Source organism: Cydia amplana, chromosome 8, assembly GCF_948474715.1.
Source record: "Cydia amplana chromosome 8, ilCydAmpl1.1, whole genome shotgun sequence".
Taxonomy (NCBI): Eukaryota; Metazoa; Arthropoda; class Insecta; order Lepidoptera; family Tortricidae; genus Cydia; species Cydia amplana.
In genome coordinates this window covers 12,431,878-12,448,858 of record NC_086076.1, presented here as the reverse complement: position 1 = coordinate 12,448,858, position 16,981 = coordinate 12,431,878, and the positions used below count along the sequence as shown (strand labels likewise).

The 16,981-nt window shown below is 37.1% G+C and overlaps 2 protein-coding genes and 1 long non-coding RNA gene across 4 annotated transcripts in view; 2 read left to right on the top strand and 1 right to left on the bottom strand.

Moving 5' to 3' along the window:
* The window catches only part of LOC134650362 (uncharacterized), a 265,217-nt gene that overhangs the window by 200,883 nt on the left and 47,353 nt on the right, over positions 1–16,981 (top strand). The gene's annotated exons all lie outside the window — the stretch shown is intronic.
* Positions 1–16,981, top strand: part of LOC134650260 (peroxisome biogenesis factor 2) — a 149,657-nt gene that overhangs the window by 106,481 nt on the left and 26,195 nt on the right. The gene's annotated exons all lie outside the window — the stretch shown is intronic.
* LOC134650228 (traB domain-containing protein-like) lies at positions 6,136–16,724 on the bottom strand. Of its 2 annotated transcripts, XM_063505173.1 has the most exons (11): positions 16,575–16,724; positions 15,844–16,064; positions 13,861–13,956; positions 13,220–13,350; positions 12,780–12,904; positions 12,463–12,589; positions 11,907–12,046; positions 11,310–11,461; positions 7,774–7,879; positions 6,863–6,985; positions 6,139–6,347 (listed from the first exon to the last, which is right to left on the bottom strand). In XM_063505173.1, exons 2-10 carry the CDS (start codon positions 16,043–16,045, stop codon positions 6,871–6,873), a joined length of 1,194 nt encoding a protein of 397 aa, XP_063361243.1. In that variant the 5' UTR covers positions 16,046–16,064; positions 16,575–16,724; the 3' UTR covers positions 6,139–6,347; positions 6,863–6,870. The 2 variants fall into 2 exon arrangements, with proteins under 2 accessions (XP_063361244.1, XP_063361243.1); XM_063505174.1 differs by lacking the exons at positions 15,844–16,064; positions 16,575–16,724 and adding an exon at positions 14,027–14,142 and having other exon boundaries at positions 6,136–6,347.

Sequence of the window (16,981 nt, the reverse complement as noted above, 5' to 3'; positions counted from 1 at the left end):
TTCGCTTCTGTGTTCAAAACACATGCGAAAATTGAAACAAGCACTTGAAAAGTCACGTCTCATTTGGTTGTAAATTTAGGTAAGTACAGAGTAGAAGTATCTGAGCGGGTGAGGTGTTCCAAATAATGTGAACATAACTTTACTGTTAAGAAAATAAGGACGTGTGAAGATGATTTTGAACATCTGACCCGTTTAGATACTTCTGCTGCTGACTGTACCCTGCGTTCACACCATTTCACACATTATTTAATCACACCTTTATAACTATAAAGTTATATATGTATGTCTAAAGGAATCAGTCGCTCGTGAGTTCTAACTACTTCAGGGTTCAACAATATTACGTGCACTGGAATCGTTAGAACTTATGAGCAACTACCGACTATGAAAACTTATACTGGTTTAACTTCAGACGATAAAGACGCACACCACTGTAACCTTTGCCTAAGTTTTACAATTCAGCATCTTCTTACCCCCTTATTCACAAAACTTTACAAGTCTCAACTTAGCTAAGTACTTTATGTTTCATCCTTTTTTTTTTAGTAGTCAAAATGAAAGACAAACGATTATTAGATAACGGGGTTAGTACTTAGTAGCGCGTTTATGAATAACGCCATTAGTAAATATAAATAGTTTATAAGTCGGATATCATACTGAATTGGTCTGAATTTCCCCATTTCAAGCAATTTTCGCCATACAAAGTTAAACCAATACTTATAAGTTATAACCACTTATGTGTGTAAACAATTGTGATCACCAACGTATTTTGACCCTGAGTGACTAAGTCAGATGATACGATGATGATGATGATGATGATGATGATGAGTGACAACGTGTCGTGTGCAGAGAAGAGTAGAACATTGATTTAACCATTATTATGCCGTAATTTGATAATAAATTTCAGTATAATATTTATATGCTACCCAAGTATAATTTCCAAGTCAAAATTCTAAACTATTGTTACGATTGTACTTTATGTTTCATCCTTTTTTTTTTAGTAGTCAAAATGAAAGACAAACGATTATTAGATAACGGGGTTAGTACTTAGTAGCGCGTTTATGAATAACGCCATTAGTAAATATAAATAGTTTATAAGTCGGATATCATACTGAATTGGTCTGAATTTCCCCATTTCAAGGAATTTTCGCCATACAAAGTTAAACCAATACTTATAAGTTATAACCACTTATGTGTGTAAACAATTGTGATCACCAACGTATTTTGACCCTGAGTGACTAAGTCAGATGATACGATGATGATGATGATGATGATGATGATGAGTGACAACGTGTCGTGTGCAGAGAAGAGTAGAACATTGATTTAACCATTATTATGCCGTAATTTGATAATAAATTTCAGTATAATATTTATATGCTACCCAAGTATAATTTCCAAGTCAAAATTCTAAACTATTGTTACGATTGCGTTAATAAAATATAAACAGTTTTTAGTATCTTTGTACTTGGCGACTCGAAAAAGACTCGTCCTGAACCTGAAGAAAAAAGCGGCCAAGTGCGAGTCGGACTCGCCCATGAAGGGTTCCGTATTTAGGCGATTTATGACGTATAAAAAAAAACTACTTACTAGATCTCGTTCAAACCAATTTTCGGTGGAAGTTTACATGGTAATGTACATCATATATTTTTTTTAGTTTTATCATTCTCTTATTTTAGAAGTTACAGGGGGGGGGACACACATTTTACCACTTTGGAAGTGTCTCTCGCGCAAACTATTCAGTTTAGAAAAAAATGATATTAGAAACCTCAATATCATTTTTGAAGACTAGACTAGACTATGGATAGCATAGATACCCCACACGTATGGGTTTGATGAAAAAAAAAATTTTGAGTTTCAGTTCGAAGTATGGGGAACCCCAAAAATTTATTGTTTTTTTTTCTATTTTTGTGTGAAAATCTTAATGCGGTTCACAGAATACATCTACTTACCAAGTTTCAACAGTATAGTTCTTATAGTTTCGGAGAAAAGTGGCTGTGACAGACGGACAGACGGACAGACAGACGGACAGACGGACAGACAGACAGACAGACAGACAGACAGACAGACAGACATGACGAATCTATAAGGGTTCCGTTTTTTGCCATTTGGCTACGGAACCCTAATAAATGACTGCGTAGAAGTCTGCCTTACTTTCACCGCCATACAAGGAACTTTTACGAAACTCATACCGCAGGTTCAAACTCTATAGCTAACTAACTACTACTATCGAATTCGCGTAAAGTCGTTTTTTGCTTATTGAAGTAAATGAACTAAAACTGACTGCTGATTGATCCTTGTTTATATTTTGAACGCAACTGCAACAAGCGCGACAAGATTATCGAATGACAAGAACGTGTTATTCTATCACTAATATTATTTCCTTATTTTATAAATGGATGGAGATAATTAATTTCTTACATTATCACAGTCCTTATTAAATTAATTTAAAAAACGGAAAGAATGTAAACGAGTCACCTATTAAAATAAACGGAAAGAATTTAAACGAGTCACCTATTAAAATAGGTATATTAAGGGTGGATTGCACCACGCACAATCATACCTGAATGATCAACATTAAGTATGGCTGCTGCAGCTATCATCAGAACAGAAAATATAGAACTATCAAACACAGTTTAACGCCCTACGATGATACAGGCAGATTGGTGCAACAAACCCTAAATATTATGTCAATAAAAATTATTCATATGTCCAAATGCATCGAATTAATCCAATACAATTCTACTGAAAACATATCCAAAATATTAATTATTAATGTAGGTAACGAAAAAATGTGAATCCCATTAACTGCCTACATAACTATGATAAATGATAATTAAATGCAAAATACCAGAGCCAGAGGGCTAGCTAGTAGTTCGTCAGAGTGGCAATGCGGCCAGGCAGGCTAACTAGTTTTTTCTAGACCCATCTTTTAGGTTAATAGTTTTTGTAATTATAACTGCGTTCGCATATAGGTAGGTAATAACTAATAAATGTTTTTCTCTTAGTAAATAAATGTATATCATTGTAGACAAGTTGAAATATTTATATAATGACAATGAATAACTTATATTTTTAAATATTAACGGCTTATGAGTTGAGAATAGATAAGCAATTAACATAACATTAAAAAAAACAATCGTTTTGAAAAAGAATGAAATCAAAATCAGATCGAGAATGTCATCAATGAAAATTATTATTGCGTTAAAAATGTCGGTTCTAATGAATGATTTATAACAAAATAACACGGACTGCTTTTTCAACAAAGACTTAACAACGAAACAAAATAAACTAAAAGCATTTTCTTTACAATTAATTTAAAATATCGATTTTTTTAACATCAACATATACAAAACCAAAACATGACACGTACATTTCGATATTTCACATCAAATTCCAATTATGAATCAAATATTTACAATATTTTAAGTTTGATATCACCAAACAAAGCTCACAGTTTGGCCAAAAGGAGCCGAACAATAAAATATGATACAGCTAAAGCCCTTTCCTGACTTGTCAGTATTATATCTATCGGCGGCCGATCGTTAAATCCGCCCGATCGAAAAGTTCCTGTGTGATATTTTGACGGTGGTCACATTAAACCAATAGATAATATAGGATCGTTAAGTTGCTTCAGATGCCCGAACGGTAAACTGTCCAGAAATAGGAGCTCCGCGACTAAGGGAACGAGACAATGATTTTCACGTTTCACGATATGCCTAGGAATTTCATGATCTGGCGGATATTAAGATCGGCCGCTGACATATCGATACCGTACGCAGTATTTCTTCCTGATTAGCACAGAGGGGCAAGAGCGCTGCGCAAGTGATCCACCAATCGGGTACAAATGTGGCTCAAGTTTATTAAAGTTGTGGCGCATCAATACTGGCTGCCCACAACCCGTGTACATGTCGACGTCAACGTGTCAGTCATGTCACTCTGACACAACTAAATTTTCCTTCTACACGGAAGCCTAAATCTTTATTTATTAATCCAATTGTAATATATTCGTTGTAAATAATCTTTCATTATAAATGCTCATCTACAACTCCGCGTATCAGTCAGTATAAATTAGTGCGCTAGGTAGAGGGCAAGCTTTGATCTCGGACTGTCGAGAACACAAAATGACTAGTGTAATATTTTGCCTATATCTCTTTTAGTCTACATCGCAAACGGTCTATACCTTATCCACGATAACGAGCTAGTACTAGAAAACTCAGACTGTACGTGATTGGTCAGCGATAAGGGCGATGCAAGTGCAACGGGTGAGTTTACATGACAGTCAACTCTGTATCTTTTACGGTGCGGACGCGTCTAATTGCTCTCCTTTGTATTGTTTCCCGTTTAACTACTTTGTAACTCGGCCCGTTTACTGGATTATCTTCTGCTTACTTTGCGACTCGGCTTGTGTATTATTGGACTGTTTCCTGCTTACTGTGTGACTGGGCTTGTGAATTATTGGACAGTTTATTGTGTGACTCAGGTGAATTATAATGGAAAATTCACCTAACTCGCCTAAGAAGAGGCGGAGGCAGCCTTTTTTGTCACATGAGAAAGTGATGATATGCAAATTGTTTGACACGTTTTAAAAGAAAGAAATCTATATACACAGAATATGAAAAAAAAAAGATTTGTTGGATATTGTAAGAGCTCATAAAAATAGGTATGAGGCGTTTGTTATAGATGAACTAGCGAAACAAAAAAATAAAACAGTGCTACGTTTACCCCCCTATCACTGCGAATTAAATCCAATAGAGATGATTTGGTCACAAGTCAAGGGGTACGTAGCCAACAATAATAAAACTTTTAAACTAGCGGACGTAAAACAGTTACTACAGGAAGCTATTTGTAAAGTAAATGCTGAGTTATGGAAAAAATGTATCAAGCACGTAATAGAAGTGGTAGAACCAAAAATGAGTACAGTGGAACCGGCGGAAAGGTTTATAATAGATTTAGAAAATTATTCTAGTGAATCGGAGATCTAATAAATATTTATACTGACAAACACCTTGTTTTTTTTTAAATTGTTATGTTACACCCAAACACCTATTTAGTTAAATAAAAAAATAATAATATGTTGACTATCCATTAACTATTTTTGAACTGCATGTTGTACCTAATCAATAAATAGTTGTTTAAAGCATACCTATAGTCCACCAAATTGTAATTTCAGTATTGATCATAAATTTGCAGTTGGTTATTAAAACCTAACTAAAAAGAGTATAAAATAAATATTATAACCCCAAGTAATTTATAAAAATAAATAATCGCACCGAAGGCATGTAAGCCGCGCAGGAATGCGAGGTGCCATTGTTTACGCCCACTGCCCTTTTTTGTCCTTATCATCTGCATACAAAAGTGCAAAAGAGAGACCGCTATACTAGCTCGTTATCGTGGATAAGGTATAGAATGATCACATATAGGTAGGTTAGGTTTGTTAGGTATCTTCAAATGGCCGAAGGCCAAACCGCACAGAAATAGGAGCCCCGCGGCATCGGGCTCCGTCGACATCGCTAACTTAAAGATAAACCGACGAAATGTAGGTAAATAAAGGTCTAAATAATTGTAGTCATTTTGTGTTCTAGACCGTTTGCGATGTAGACTAAAAGGGATATAGGCAAAATATTACACTAGTCATTTTGTGTTCTAGACAGTCCGAGACCAACCCACCCCGATGTGATAGGCGGGGATACTTATTTAGTGCCCTACCTAGCGCACTAATTTATACTGAATGATACGCGGAGTTATAGATGAGCATTTATAATGAAAGATTATTTACAACGAATATATTACAATTGGATTAATAAATAAAGATTTAGGCTTCCGTGTAGAAGGAAAATTTAGTTGTGTCGGAGTGACATGACTGACACGTTGACGTCGACATGTACACGGGTTGTGGGCTAGTATTGATGCGCCACAGGACCCTATGGAAGGGCTGCCAATTCTAAAAGGGCATGAAAATTGGGTAAATAATATTATTATTGCCAAGGATTCTTTCTTTCTTACATTTTAGGCCACAATATTAATATATCATTTTATTAGTACCATTATTTAGAATTTGAATGAATGAACTTGGTACTGCCCGTTAGATTTTAAAACAGGCTTTTAAGGAACCAGTAATTTCACATTTCTCTCGATATAGGATAAAATGCAAAGTAATATCTCAATAAACATACACTACAATAATTTTAGCAATTAAACTTTCTAATCAGAGACTCGTGTTCGCGCCTAATAACCTATTTATTAATAAAATAATAAATCAGATAATTGATGAGCGAGTTTTCATCCAGTAATATTTACAGTTTAGTCTTCCTAAATTTATTATATGTGTGTTTCCGATGGTCCAATTAGGTATTCTGAAAATAAATTATTATTTTTAAGATGATTGATATTACAGATTTTTTTGATATTGTTACGTCTCGCCCCTTCACTTTGATTATCAATACGAATACATAAGTCAACAGACAAGCTAAGAGCTAAAAGGGCCTATAAGACAAGCTGGCAAGTTGTTGGAAATATATTTCTGTGGGCGTCACGCTATTATCAGGGCAGACAGTTTGAGTAATCATAAACCTAAATAGGTAGTAGTACTACTATCGAATTCATTTGTCAAAATAATATCCACCATCTTTGAGTCGGTAACCAAGGTGTGTAGACCAAGGATCTCCAAAATGCTTAATTCTAAATCTACAGTCAGGCCTTTTATCGCGGAACCAGTTTAGCAGGCGCGCGGGTCGAATGTGACCCGCTGACGGGCCGGACCGCAGTTTGGAGACCCCCGGAGTAGACAGACGCCATCAGATACATCGGAGCGCCCTAGGTGATCAAAATATCTGTACACGCACTCTAACGTCATACATGAGGTACTCACTCGGTGCATCACGGCAGCCAGCGGCGCGGCCACAGCCGGTAGCCGGCGTACACCAGCGCGCCCACGCACGCCACGCGCACCGACACGCGGATGATGCGAGTCGACAGGGATTCTGGCGGGATCCTGTGGATAAAAAGTTGTTTTTACTGTATGGAACGCAAACGTCATATTAGGATAGATCGATTTTTTTCTAATTATCAACCGAGGTAAATGCGTCTCTTGTGGTAAATGCGTCATTTGAAGATATCTTCGAAGCGCAACATATTATAACTATTATAGCCGTCTACATTAAAAGTTCAGTCACTACACTTTAAACAGAGAGGGTTGCAATAGTTCTAAACTGTTCCGTTTAGAAGAAACCTTTACACCATAACACCTATGGCGCTGTGGGCACGGCTTTAGGTGTTCTTCGCGTTCAAAACTGTATGTATAAGAAATGTAAAAGAATCGTTCACCACAATATTTAAGTAAAACAATCAACCTTTTTTTCTGGTGTTATACTTTTTGGTAAGGACAAATTTCATTATCTACAATCATGGAAACCCTACAACATTTAATTAACAAAGATAAAACCTTTTTAACCGTTATGACAGAACTTTGAGTATGAAGAAAATAAAATGTCACTTTAGTGAGATACGATTTTTCAAAAGTAACCAGACTCCGATGACATTCAATTTGGCACTTGTTATGGATAAAAGAAAGAGGGTGACCATAAATGTTGTAAATACATTTTAAACTTTTTTTTTAAACAGTGTTAATAAATTAAAGTTTATCTCACAAATACTGGTACGAAACGGTTGTTTATAATATACTGTATGCGTCGGCTTGATCCTGCTCACGTCTCCTGAATCACCCTGTATAGTTGCGATGTGACGAAGCATAAAACAATAGGGTATGTGTTCGGTACTGACTTGAGCAGGGGCGGGATGTCTTGCGAGCGCACTTTGCCCCAGTGTTGCACGATGCCGGACACGTGACCGATGCCCACCACGCCCACTATGCGGCACGGCTCTCGCCCTGAAACAGCACACAATGAGATTTTTTCGGAATATCTAACCTCACTTACAGAAGAAGTGCTGGTATTAGGTTACAGGTATCTCGCTTGGCAGATGCATTGATTTCGATTGAGAGGTAAAGGGCAGAGGTAACTGCATAGATAACTGTTTCCTCCCTGCATAGAAACTCGTTTGTAGGGGAGGCGGGGGGCAGTTATTTCTGCAGCATACTGCACGTCTCGCTTCAGCACGAAAACTCGCTTCAACGCTGGGAACGTAGAATCAACTCTCCGCTACGGTGTAGTTTTATGGGGAAATAGTACAGACAGAGACCAGGTATTTCTTGTGCAAAAACGCTGCATTAGAGCAATTTTTGGGATGGAGCAACTCGACTCATGTCGACCAATTTTTATAGATAATGGTATTCTCACTTTCCCTTGTTTATACATTTTGGTGGCTGCATTATTCCTGCACAAGTATAAAACCCAGTTTATGGAAGTACAACAGCTACGACCCCGTCAAGTCCGGGAGCAATACAAGCACAAACTATATAAGCCCGCGGTCAAGCTAGCACTTTCCTCCGAAAATGCGTACTGTATGTGTATAACCATTTATAATAAGTTACCGGACATGTTTAAGGAATGCAATTTTTATAAATTTAAGAACTTAGTTAAACAATGGCTCATACAGAAATGTTATTATAGTTTAAACGATTTTTTAAATGACACTTTTTATGTTTAAAGTTTAATGTTAATTTAATTTTGATATTACTTTATTTATTTAAGTTAGTTATAATTATTTTAAATTGATATTGTATAATGTGATTGCGTGTGAAATGTATTGTACGCCTGAAAAGGTAGAGTCTGGTGAGACTACTAGAGTAGCAATTAATTTAAGCTTAATATGTAACCCTTTCTCAACATACATTAATAAATTTCATTTCATTTCATTTCATTTCAAACGCCTCCGTCACCCTCCCAACGTGTTACAACATGTTACATGTCAGTACAGGCTTCTACAGATCTTGCAACAAATCGCATGCAAACAGTGGTGAGGTTTGTAGAGTTAGCTAGTACTCACGGGTAGTGATGGGCAGGACATCAATTTAAAATGAGTTTGTATGAGTACCTCTTTTTCAAAAATGAGGTGTTACAATGTCTTACTTCAAATGAGGTGAGGTACTGGCATATTTTCATATTTTCAGCATCAGCATCGGCTATTTTCTCCGATGTTCTTATCGGAGTTATCGGCAACAAAAACTAGTTAAACCGAATTTTTAGTCAAACACAACATGTCAGTCAGTAAGAACCAGGAAAGTTATACTCATCCCATTCTTTTGGGTGCTAGTACTAGAAAAGATAGAGTTATAGACAGTATGATATATATGATTCTCTCTGTTTGGTATGAGATAGTCCTGGGCCAAACCATATAATATAATTATACTCCTATTATCCTTTACACATAAATATTTAATTTGAATGCAATTCTCGAGGTGAAGAAAAGAACTTGAACAACAGAAGACAGATCAATTTAAGAACTCAGAATCAAACCAAGGACCTAGTGACCCACATCCTACATAGAAACTTTGATGCTTTTATGAAACTTGTTCTAATTTAGCTGTTTTATGGATTGTTCAATTCAATTTCAATCCTTGCTACTTGATATTATTTACAGTTTAATAATAATATATTTCAATAAGAATAGTAGCCTTAAAACTGCACGACTGTTTTTTAGCAAAGTAAGGAGAACAAATTCCATATTTTCTTCTAATTAGGTATCATTATAGATAAAAATAACTAACTTACTCAGATCATTTAACAGTAATGTGATAGTAAAAACATTCGCGCCGCCGGTAACGCAGGCGGCAATATTTTTCACTACATTTTCGCATGCAAAAGACACCAAGGTAAGGTAGAGCCACGAGCCGAGAGTTTAGATATTTCGGTGTTATATATATTAGTATTATCACTATTAAGACAAAACTAAACGAAGAATTGTTGCAAAGTTGCAAACACTCATACTTTTCTTTGTTCCGTCACTGTCACTACTGTCAGTGTCAGCTGCCTATGAATTGCGTTTCATTTCGCACTATTTTTTGCGAATTCAGTCTTACTTTTATCATGTTGATTCTCGGAATGTGTTGATTGTTGAGATTGTCGAGTGAAGAAATAGAATAACAGGAAATTTGCATTCCATAGATAATTACTATGAAACAGTCTATGAAAATTGGCATTTATACTTGGTCAACCAGATCTTGACAGTAGAAAAAGGCGGCAAATTTGAAAAATGTAGGCGCGAAAGGATATCGTCCCATAGAAAATTTGAATTTTGCGCCTTTTTTTACTAACAAGATTTGGTTGACCAGCTATATGTGTCCGCACCTGCCGATTCGATCGGAGAATTTCATCAGATTGGCGAAAAATTGTCTTGTCTGGATACCACTTATTTCAACGTTGTTTACGAAGAACGGTAACAAAAAGTAATACAAATTCAAATCATTACGTAAAGTACATGTTTATTACACTTAGTAAATTATACTTACTATTTAATTACTACACTAACGTAAATTGTGACATTTTGTGTAAACCACCGACCGTATTCACCGTATTATATTGCAATAATTTAAATAATATTTTGTTCAGTAATCCTTTACTGTTTCTAAGCATGCTTCGTAAATGCTCACGTCACATGCTCAGTCAGAGGCGAACCACGTTCGACGTCTTGCCGCCCTGTCACACTTACGTACGAATTTACAAGTGCGACAGAGAAACAACATGTCGAACTTCGTTCTGATGACTTAGATTTCCCGCGCCATTCGGCCATTTTGACAAGTGAGTTAGGATCAAAAAGACGTAAGATGTATGAAAGCGTGCAGCACTTATGAGCACTTACGCTTGTTGTCTTTCGTGTTTAATTTTTAACGTATTTTCGGTGGTGAAGCGTGATATTGAAGTGTCTGTCTCGACTGTCTCACTCCCTCTTTTGGTATTTCTAATTCATTGTTTCTTTTTGAAGAATTTGAAGTGTTCATGTCAATGTCACAGTGACGCGGTGAATGGTACAAACTCAACGCATTTCTCGGTGGACCTTTTGCCATTGCAATAAGGTTTGTAGTTCGGCAGTTCACAGTGTGGACGGTTACTCGTTTCTTAATTTGAGTGTCAGTGAGCCGGCGAGCACCTAGCGGCTCGCGCCTCGCGCGAGAGTTGGTTGTGAGGGGCGTGTAAGCTATGAGGCCCGCGAGTGAATTTGAAAGGATAAGAGTTTATTGAAATTTGAAGTGTGTGAATGATTTGTGTGGCAAGAGGTGTATGTGATGCGCGCGAGTAAATGAGTAAAATGAATGGAGGAGTGAAGTAAGACATTTTTGCGGTGTGAAGTACTGCGACAATTTAACATAATGAGCGGTACAAAAGAGGTGCCTCGCGAGTGAGCGACTCAACACTACTCACGGGGCTGCAGCGCCGCGACCTGCAGCGAGTGGCAGAGGTACATGTCGCGCTCGAGCACGAACACGCGCTTCAACGCTGGAAATTCCTCTGCCATCTCTTCTAGCATGTCTTCAAGCATCTTCTTTTGTTTACACTTCTCTACCTCCTCCACACTGAAAAAAAAACGATTTATAAAATATTGTCTAGGTATACAATTTATAAAGACTGCAGGAAATCTGGACGTCCACACAGAATGGCTGACTCGCGAGGACACAACTGCGCGAAGTACTATCCACGTTATATTTATGAAGATATACCTCGCCTGAGGCATGGCGGCCAGGCGTCCATTTGCTTCAAGCGAGGCAAGACTTGAGGGCCTACCGCGAAAATCGAAATGTTTTCATGCCTCTCAATCGTTATTGCATATTCAGGTGACAAAGAGCCATGGGTTATTGAATTATTTTTCCCAGTATACCAGTGGTAAAAGGTGGAAAAAAAAATCCCAGTAGTCACCACTGGTAACAACTTGGTGGTAACTAGTGGGAATAACCCAGAGCCATTCGTTTCGCCCAGCAATATCTTCGCGAGGCTATTTTGTGTGCCTTATAAATCACTCACCTAATAGACTGGTTGGATGTGAGCAAGTGCCATACGAAGCGTATGGTCTGGCCCCAGGTCAAGGACGCGATGGCTCTGTGCAGAGTGATGTCTATCGCGCGGTCGCCTAGCTGGACCATGCAGTTCGGTATTTTCTTGGCCTACGACAAATAACTTTTTATTAATTACCACAAAATAAGTTTTTTAAGTTCCTATCCCAACCCGAAGTTTCCCTGAAACTACGCTTGAGATGTCATACTCGGTTTACATTCTCGTGCCAGCCATGAGACGCGAGTGTAAACGGTGGGCTCGTCGCGAGGCTCAGCTCGCGCTCGCCTGGCTCGCGTGGAGGAGCGGTTTTTAGGCACAAGTCAAAGGGGCTCGCGCGGGACGCGCGCTTGCGTTTACACTCGCGTTCGGCTTGTCATTCGGATACAAACATTATACAGTGCCGTTAGTGTTTAAAATCGATTAGCTCGACGAGCTTCCGAGACACGAGGCGAGAGTGTAATCTTTAGCTCGACGTGCTTACGCGCCACGAGACGAGCCGTGAATGTAAACCGGCCTTCACACTCACCTCGGCCATGGCACGTCGGAACTCGCCACCGGGCGCCATGCCCAGCTCGCGTGTGATATGCGCGGACATGTTCAGGAGCAGGATGTACATGAGCCCGTTGAACACTCCGTTCTGGGCCATTGTCGCTCTGAAAACGTTACACACTTGTCATATCATCAGAGTCCAGTCAACATCAAAAGATACTGAGACTTCGCACAGATGCAATCGCGTAGCTAAAGAATCATTTGATATCACAATCGAAAATAGAGTAGGTTGAGTTGAAAAAATTGTACACACACAAACCAAATAATAAAACGTACTGTTTAATATTAACTCACCTTATCTTCTTAATGTTAATATTTTTAGCTTCTCTTAAAATTATTTCTTCATCTAGTAATAGTATGTTGGTTCTCTGCTCACACAACTCGACCATTACTATATGCGGGTTCACTTCCTGTATTACCTATAATATAGAAGATTATTAAGCAAAATATCAGCCATGCGGGTTCACTTCCTGTATTACCTATAATATAGAAGATTATTAAGCAAAATATCAGCCAAACTTGAAAAATAAAGACACGTTTTCTAACCTGCTCGTGTTACACTATTAAGATTATATTATCTTACCAATCAAAGTAGTATTCCCTAAGTAATATTGACGTAAGGTTTAATATTGCCTGGACAAACACATTCAATCAACTAAGGCATTTGACATAATTTTTCTCTATGCAATATACCAATATTGCTCTCTCAACTATTTGCTTAATTGATATCTTACCCTGGACACATCTTCTTGAGATTGCAAGCTGAAGTGGGCAGTGCCCACCAAATAAACTTTTCCACCGTCAGGAGCATCCAACACAGTGACAGTGCTCGGCATTCCATCGTCCAAGGGCAAGTCAGGGACTCCTGTGATATAGAAACGGTGTTTACTATGTCAGGACTGATTTTTGTAGTCATAGTCAGTATTGTTGTTGTCAGGGTACAAGTTCAAAAATAAAGGAATAGTGGAAAGTTTTCCACCTCAGGCGAAATTCGAAGTATGGAACAGCCGTTTGCGATTCATTGATGTGTAAGCCTTAGGCACGCACTAGAGGCTTCATATCTTCTTCAACCTAGCGTTTTCCCGGCCTAGCGCCAGGGTCCGCTAGAGGCTTCATATCATACACAATTATTATTATAAGAACAGACAAACTATGTAAGACAGGCAATTTGTTAAATTGATAAAGGAATTTTTAGATTTGTCTGATCCGTGGTTATCATAATGAGAATTTTATCATTTGTATGGTATTTGGAAAAACAATAAAATTATAACTAGAAGAAAGTAACTACAACAAAATTCAATATCCTTGTAGGTACATTAAATCAGTCTACATAGTCACAAGATAAAAACCATGACTCTTTTATTATAAAATTTACCTTCAATATCACATTCTGGGTTAGAATCAGCAATCTGATTATCTGAAGGGCTCTCTCTTTTCTGATCGGGCGTGGAAGTCACAAACTTAGGTTTCTCTGTAAATAAAGATATTAAATTTATATTATTATTTTTGGTAAACAAAAATTCAAATATTTTACAAATTACTTTTTATATAATGACTTCGTCTTATTGCGTTTTTCCTTTTTAAAGACATTTTAAGTGTGTCAAGTGTCAGCTGTAGCACTACTGAACTTTTATTTACCCACTCAACTGCGGAGAAGCCCTAACAGTGCATTAGCTTGGATTGCAAGATACACTTATTAGATTAGATTATCTACTCACGGTAGAATCTGTTATAAGTTTTTGGCTTAGTCTGGTCTTATGGTCTTAGTGTAAATGTGTAGTTTAAAGTAAGTTGGGTCAAATTACTTTGATGTAAGGATGAAAAAGAAAGAGTTTTGGAGTTTTCTTTAGTAGGTAGTTAAGAATCATCCAATTGACATAGGGTCATTGCGCTAGTTTCCGTCCAGATCAAGTTTTCGTCCACTTGACAGGGGGCTATTCATAAATTACGTCATTTCAAAATGAGGAGGGGGGGGGGGGGGGATCTGGACATCGGATGATGGTAGCATGACGTAGGAGGAAACGGGGTTATTCGAAGCATGATTTTTGGATGATTTTAGGGGGTTTTGGTCAAAAATCGCCAAAAATAGATGACGTAATTTATGAACAGCCCCCAGAGAAGAAACGATTATAAAATTCGCAACTCGCGAAATCTTTTTTATGTCTGTTATTTAGACCTTAAGGATTGCAATTAGTCCAAATTTGTGGGGCGAGGAAGGTTTATATTCAAATTTTACGCAATTCTTTGTAGCAACTCCATCAAGTGGGCGAAAACTAGAGCTGGACGGAAACTGGCACAATGACCCTACTTGAAATTGTGTTGCATTCAATAGTTATTTGCAAGAATGGTTTACACCAATACACTTGCCCTTTGATTGTATTAATAGCTATAAAGTACATTCATTAGCTCATTCACACCATATAACAGGAAGGTATCTTGTATGTAAGCAGTCAATGGATACATCTCCTTGTAAATCATTATGCAGATGGCTGTTTAGTAAGATCGCGTGCTACAGCTTGAGATACATAGTCTGACACAATTGTGTTTTTATAGCAATAAAAGTGTGTCATTACATGTCTGTTGTGCAAGATATTATTGCAGGTGACATGGGCATGAGTCTTTATGTTTAAGGACAAAATTATGCTGTTTAGTTTTTAAGTTTTATAGGTTAATGTTGTTGTATGTTTATTACACAGATAAAAAACCTCTTATGAATAAATTATTCTGTTGAGGACTCGGTTGTACCATGGTACAGTGGTGGTAAGTTCATACTTAGCCTCGCTACAAAAGCAACTACTGTTCTCTATATACAGTAGATTGTGAAAGTCCATAACGATTCTAGTCAGTAATTATCACTATTTCTCTTTAGACAGGCTTTAAATTTGATTGTGGAAACTCAAACTACAGTAGAGCCGCTTATGCTCTTTTTTTAAGTTTACCAATCCTAGGAATTGTCCCCTGGGACTTTAAGACTTCATAGTAGGTGTTCAAATATTAGTGATTTTTAATCCTTGGCTTTTAGTTATCTTGCAATCTTGATGCAAGAGTTAGTATGTTTTTTTGTCAAAATTTTCATGTTTGATACATAAGCATTTATCTCTAACTGTACTTTTTTTTCAATAGGCAACTATGTAATAGTTATAGAGACAATTCTAGCAAACCCAAACACAATTAGGTTTTGTTGTCATAGAGTTCCCATGGCCACCATTACATTGTCACTCAATTTACGTATGTATGTGCAGTTCCAGCTCAAATAATTAATGGGAAGTGGGTCTGACTTAGCTTGCAAGATTTGACGCAGACATACATGCATACAAACATTGCAAGTTAAATAAAAGCTTGTAAAAAAGTACATTACCACTAGTCCCTGGGCCCATGTTCCCTGTTATATTGAGATGTGTATCACCCCCTCCGTCTTCAGCCCTTATGAACACTTTGCATTCATTGACCAAGTCACACTTCACATTGGGTTTAGGTTTAGGCTTCAATAACAATTCCTCTTCTTCCAGACCCTGCTTGCCAGCCGCACTGTCGCTTAGCAGAGAGTCGGCAGCATCCATTTTATATTAGAGTATGCACCTAAAAATATTGTTATATTATTCATGACAGCACTATAAAATCCTGTATATTTTGTAGTGTTGGTATTTGTACAATGGTGGCAAACGAGTATATGACTGGCACAAGGTGGCATGTCAAATGTGCCTCAAGTATGCTACCTCACTGTACGTTTATTGTATTTTGATGTAAGTAAGAGTGTTTACTTGAGAGCTTTAGCTAACTCATTCAACACCACACCAGGACACATAACATGACATACTCCCTTACAGAATAAGCACAAGTTTCATGCGATTGGTGGTAGTGACGTGTTATTTTCATTTTTAAACTATGATGTACGGAAAATGATTCAATGCATTATGTTGCAATAGTACACGATTAGGACAATATACATATTAAAACACGACCGTGGAAGACATATTTATATGCTATCTAATACCCAATTTTGGTTAAACTATTTTGAAATAAAGCTTTTTTGTATTAAAATTTAATGATCGAATAAATGTGGTTTTCTAACAATTTTATAACACTTACTCTTTGCGCAGGCTTTTATGCACATAGGCGGGTTAGATATATAACAAGAAGCAAACAATATTTAGAAAAAAAGAGAATTCCAACTCTTTTCAAAATGAAAATATCGACATGAACACGAAACGATCAACGCAACGCATCAACGCAACGTCACTCGAATATTTTTCGAAATGACAGTTGCATTTGCAATGTTGCCTCAAATAAAACTCTAAAATCCCTTCAATTACATCATAATTATAATATTCAGGTACTAAAATAAATGAAGGACAGAATTCGTATAACATATTATTTTTGAGATATGGTGAATTATCCATTAGTTGATTAGTACCTATCTCAAATCTCAACCGTAATAATTTTTTGATGAAATTCTGAAAAGTGAGAACTAAATACAATTTAAATCATTTTAGAGG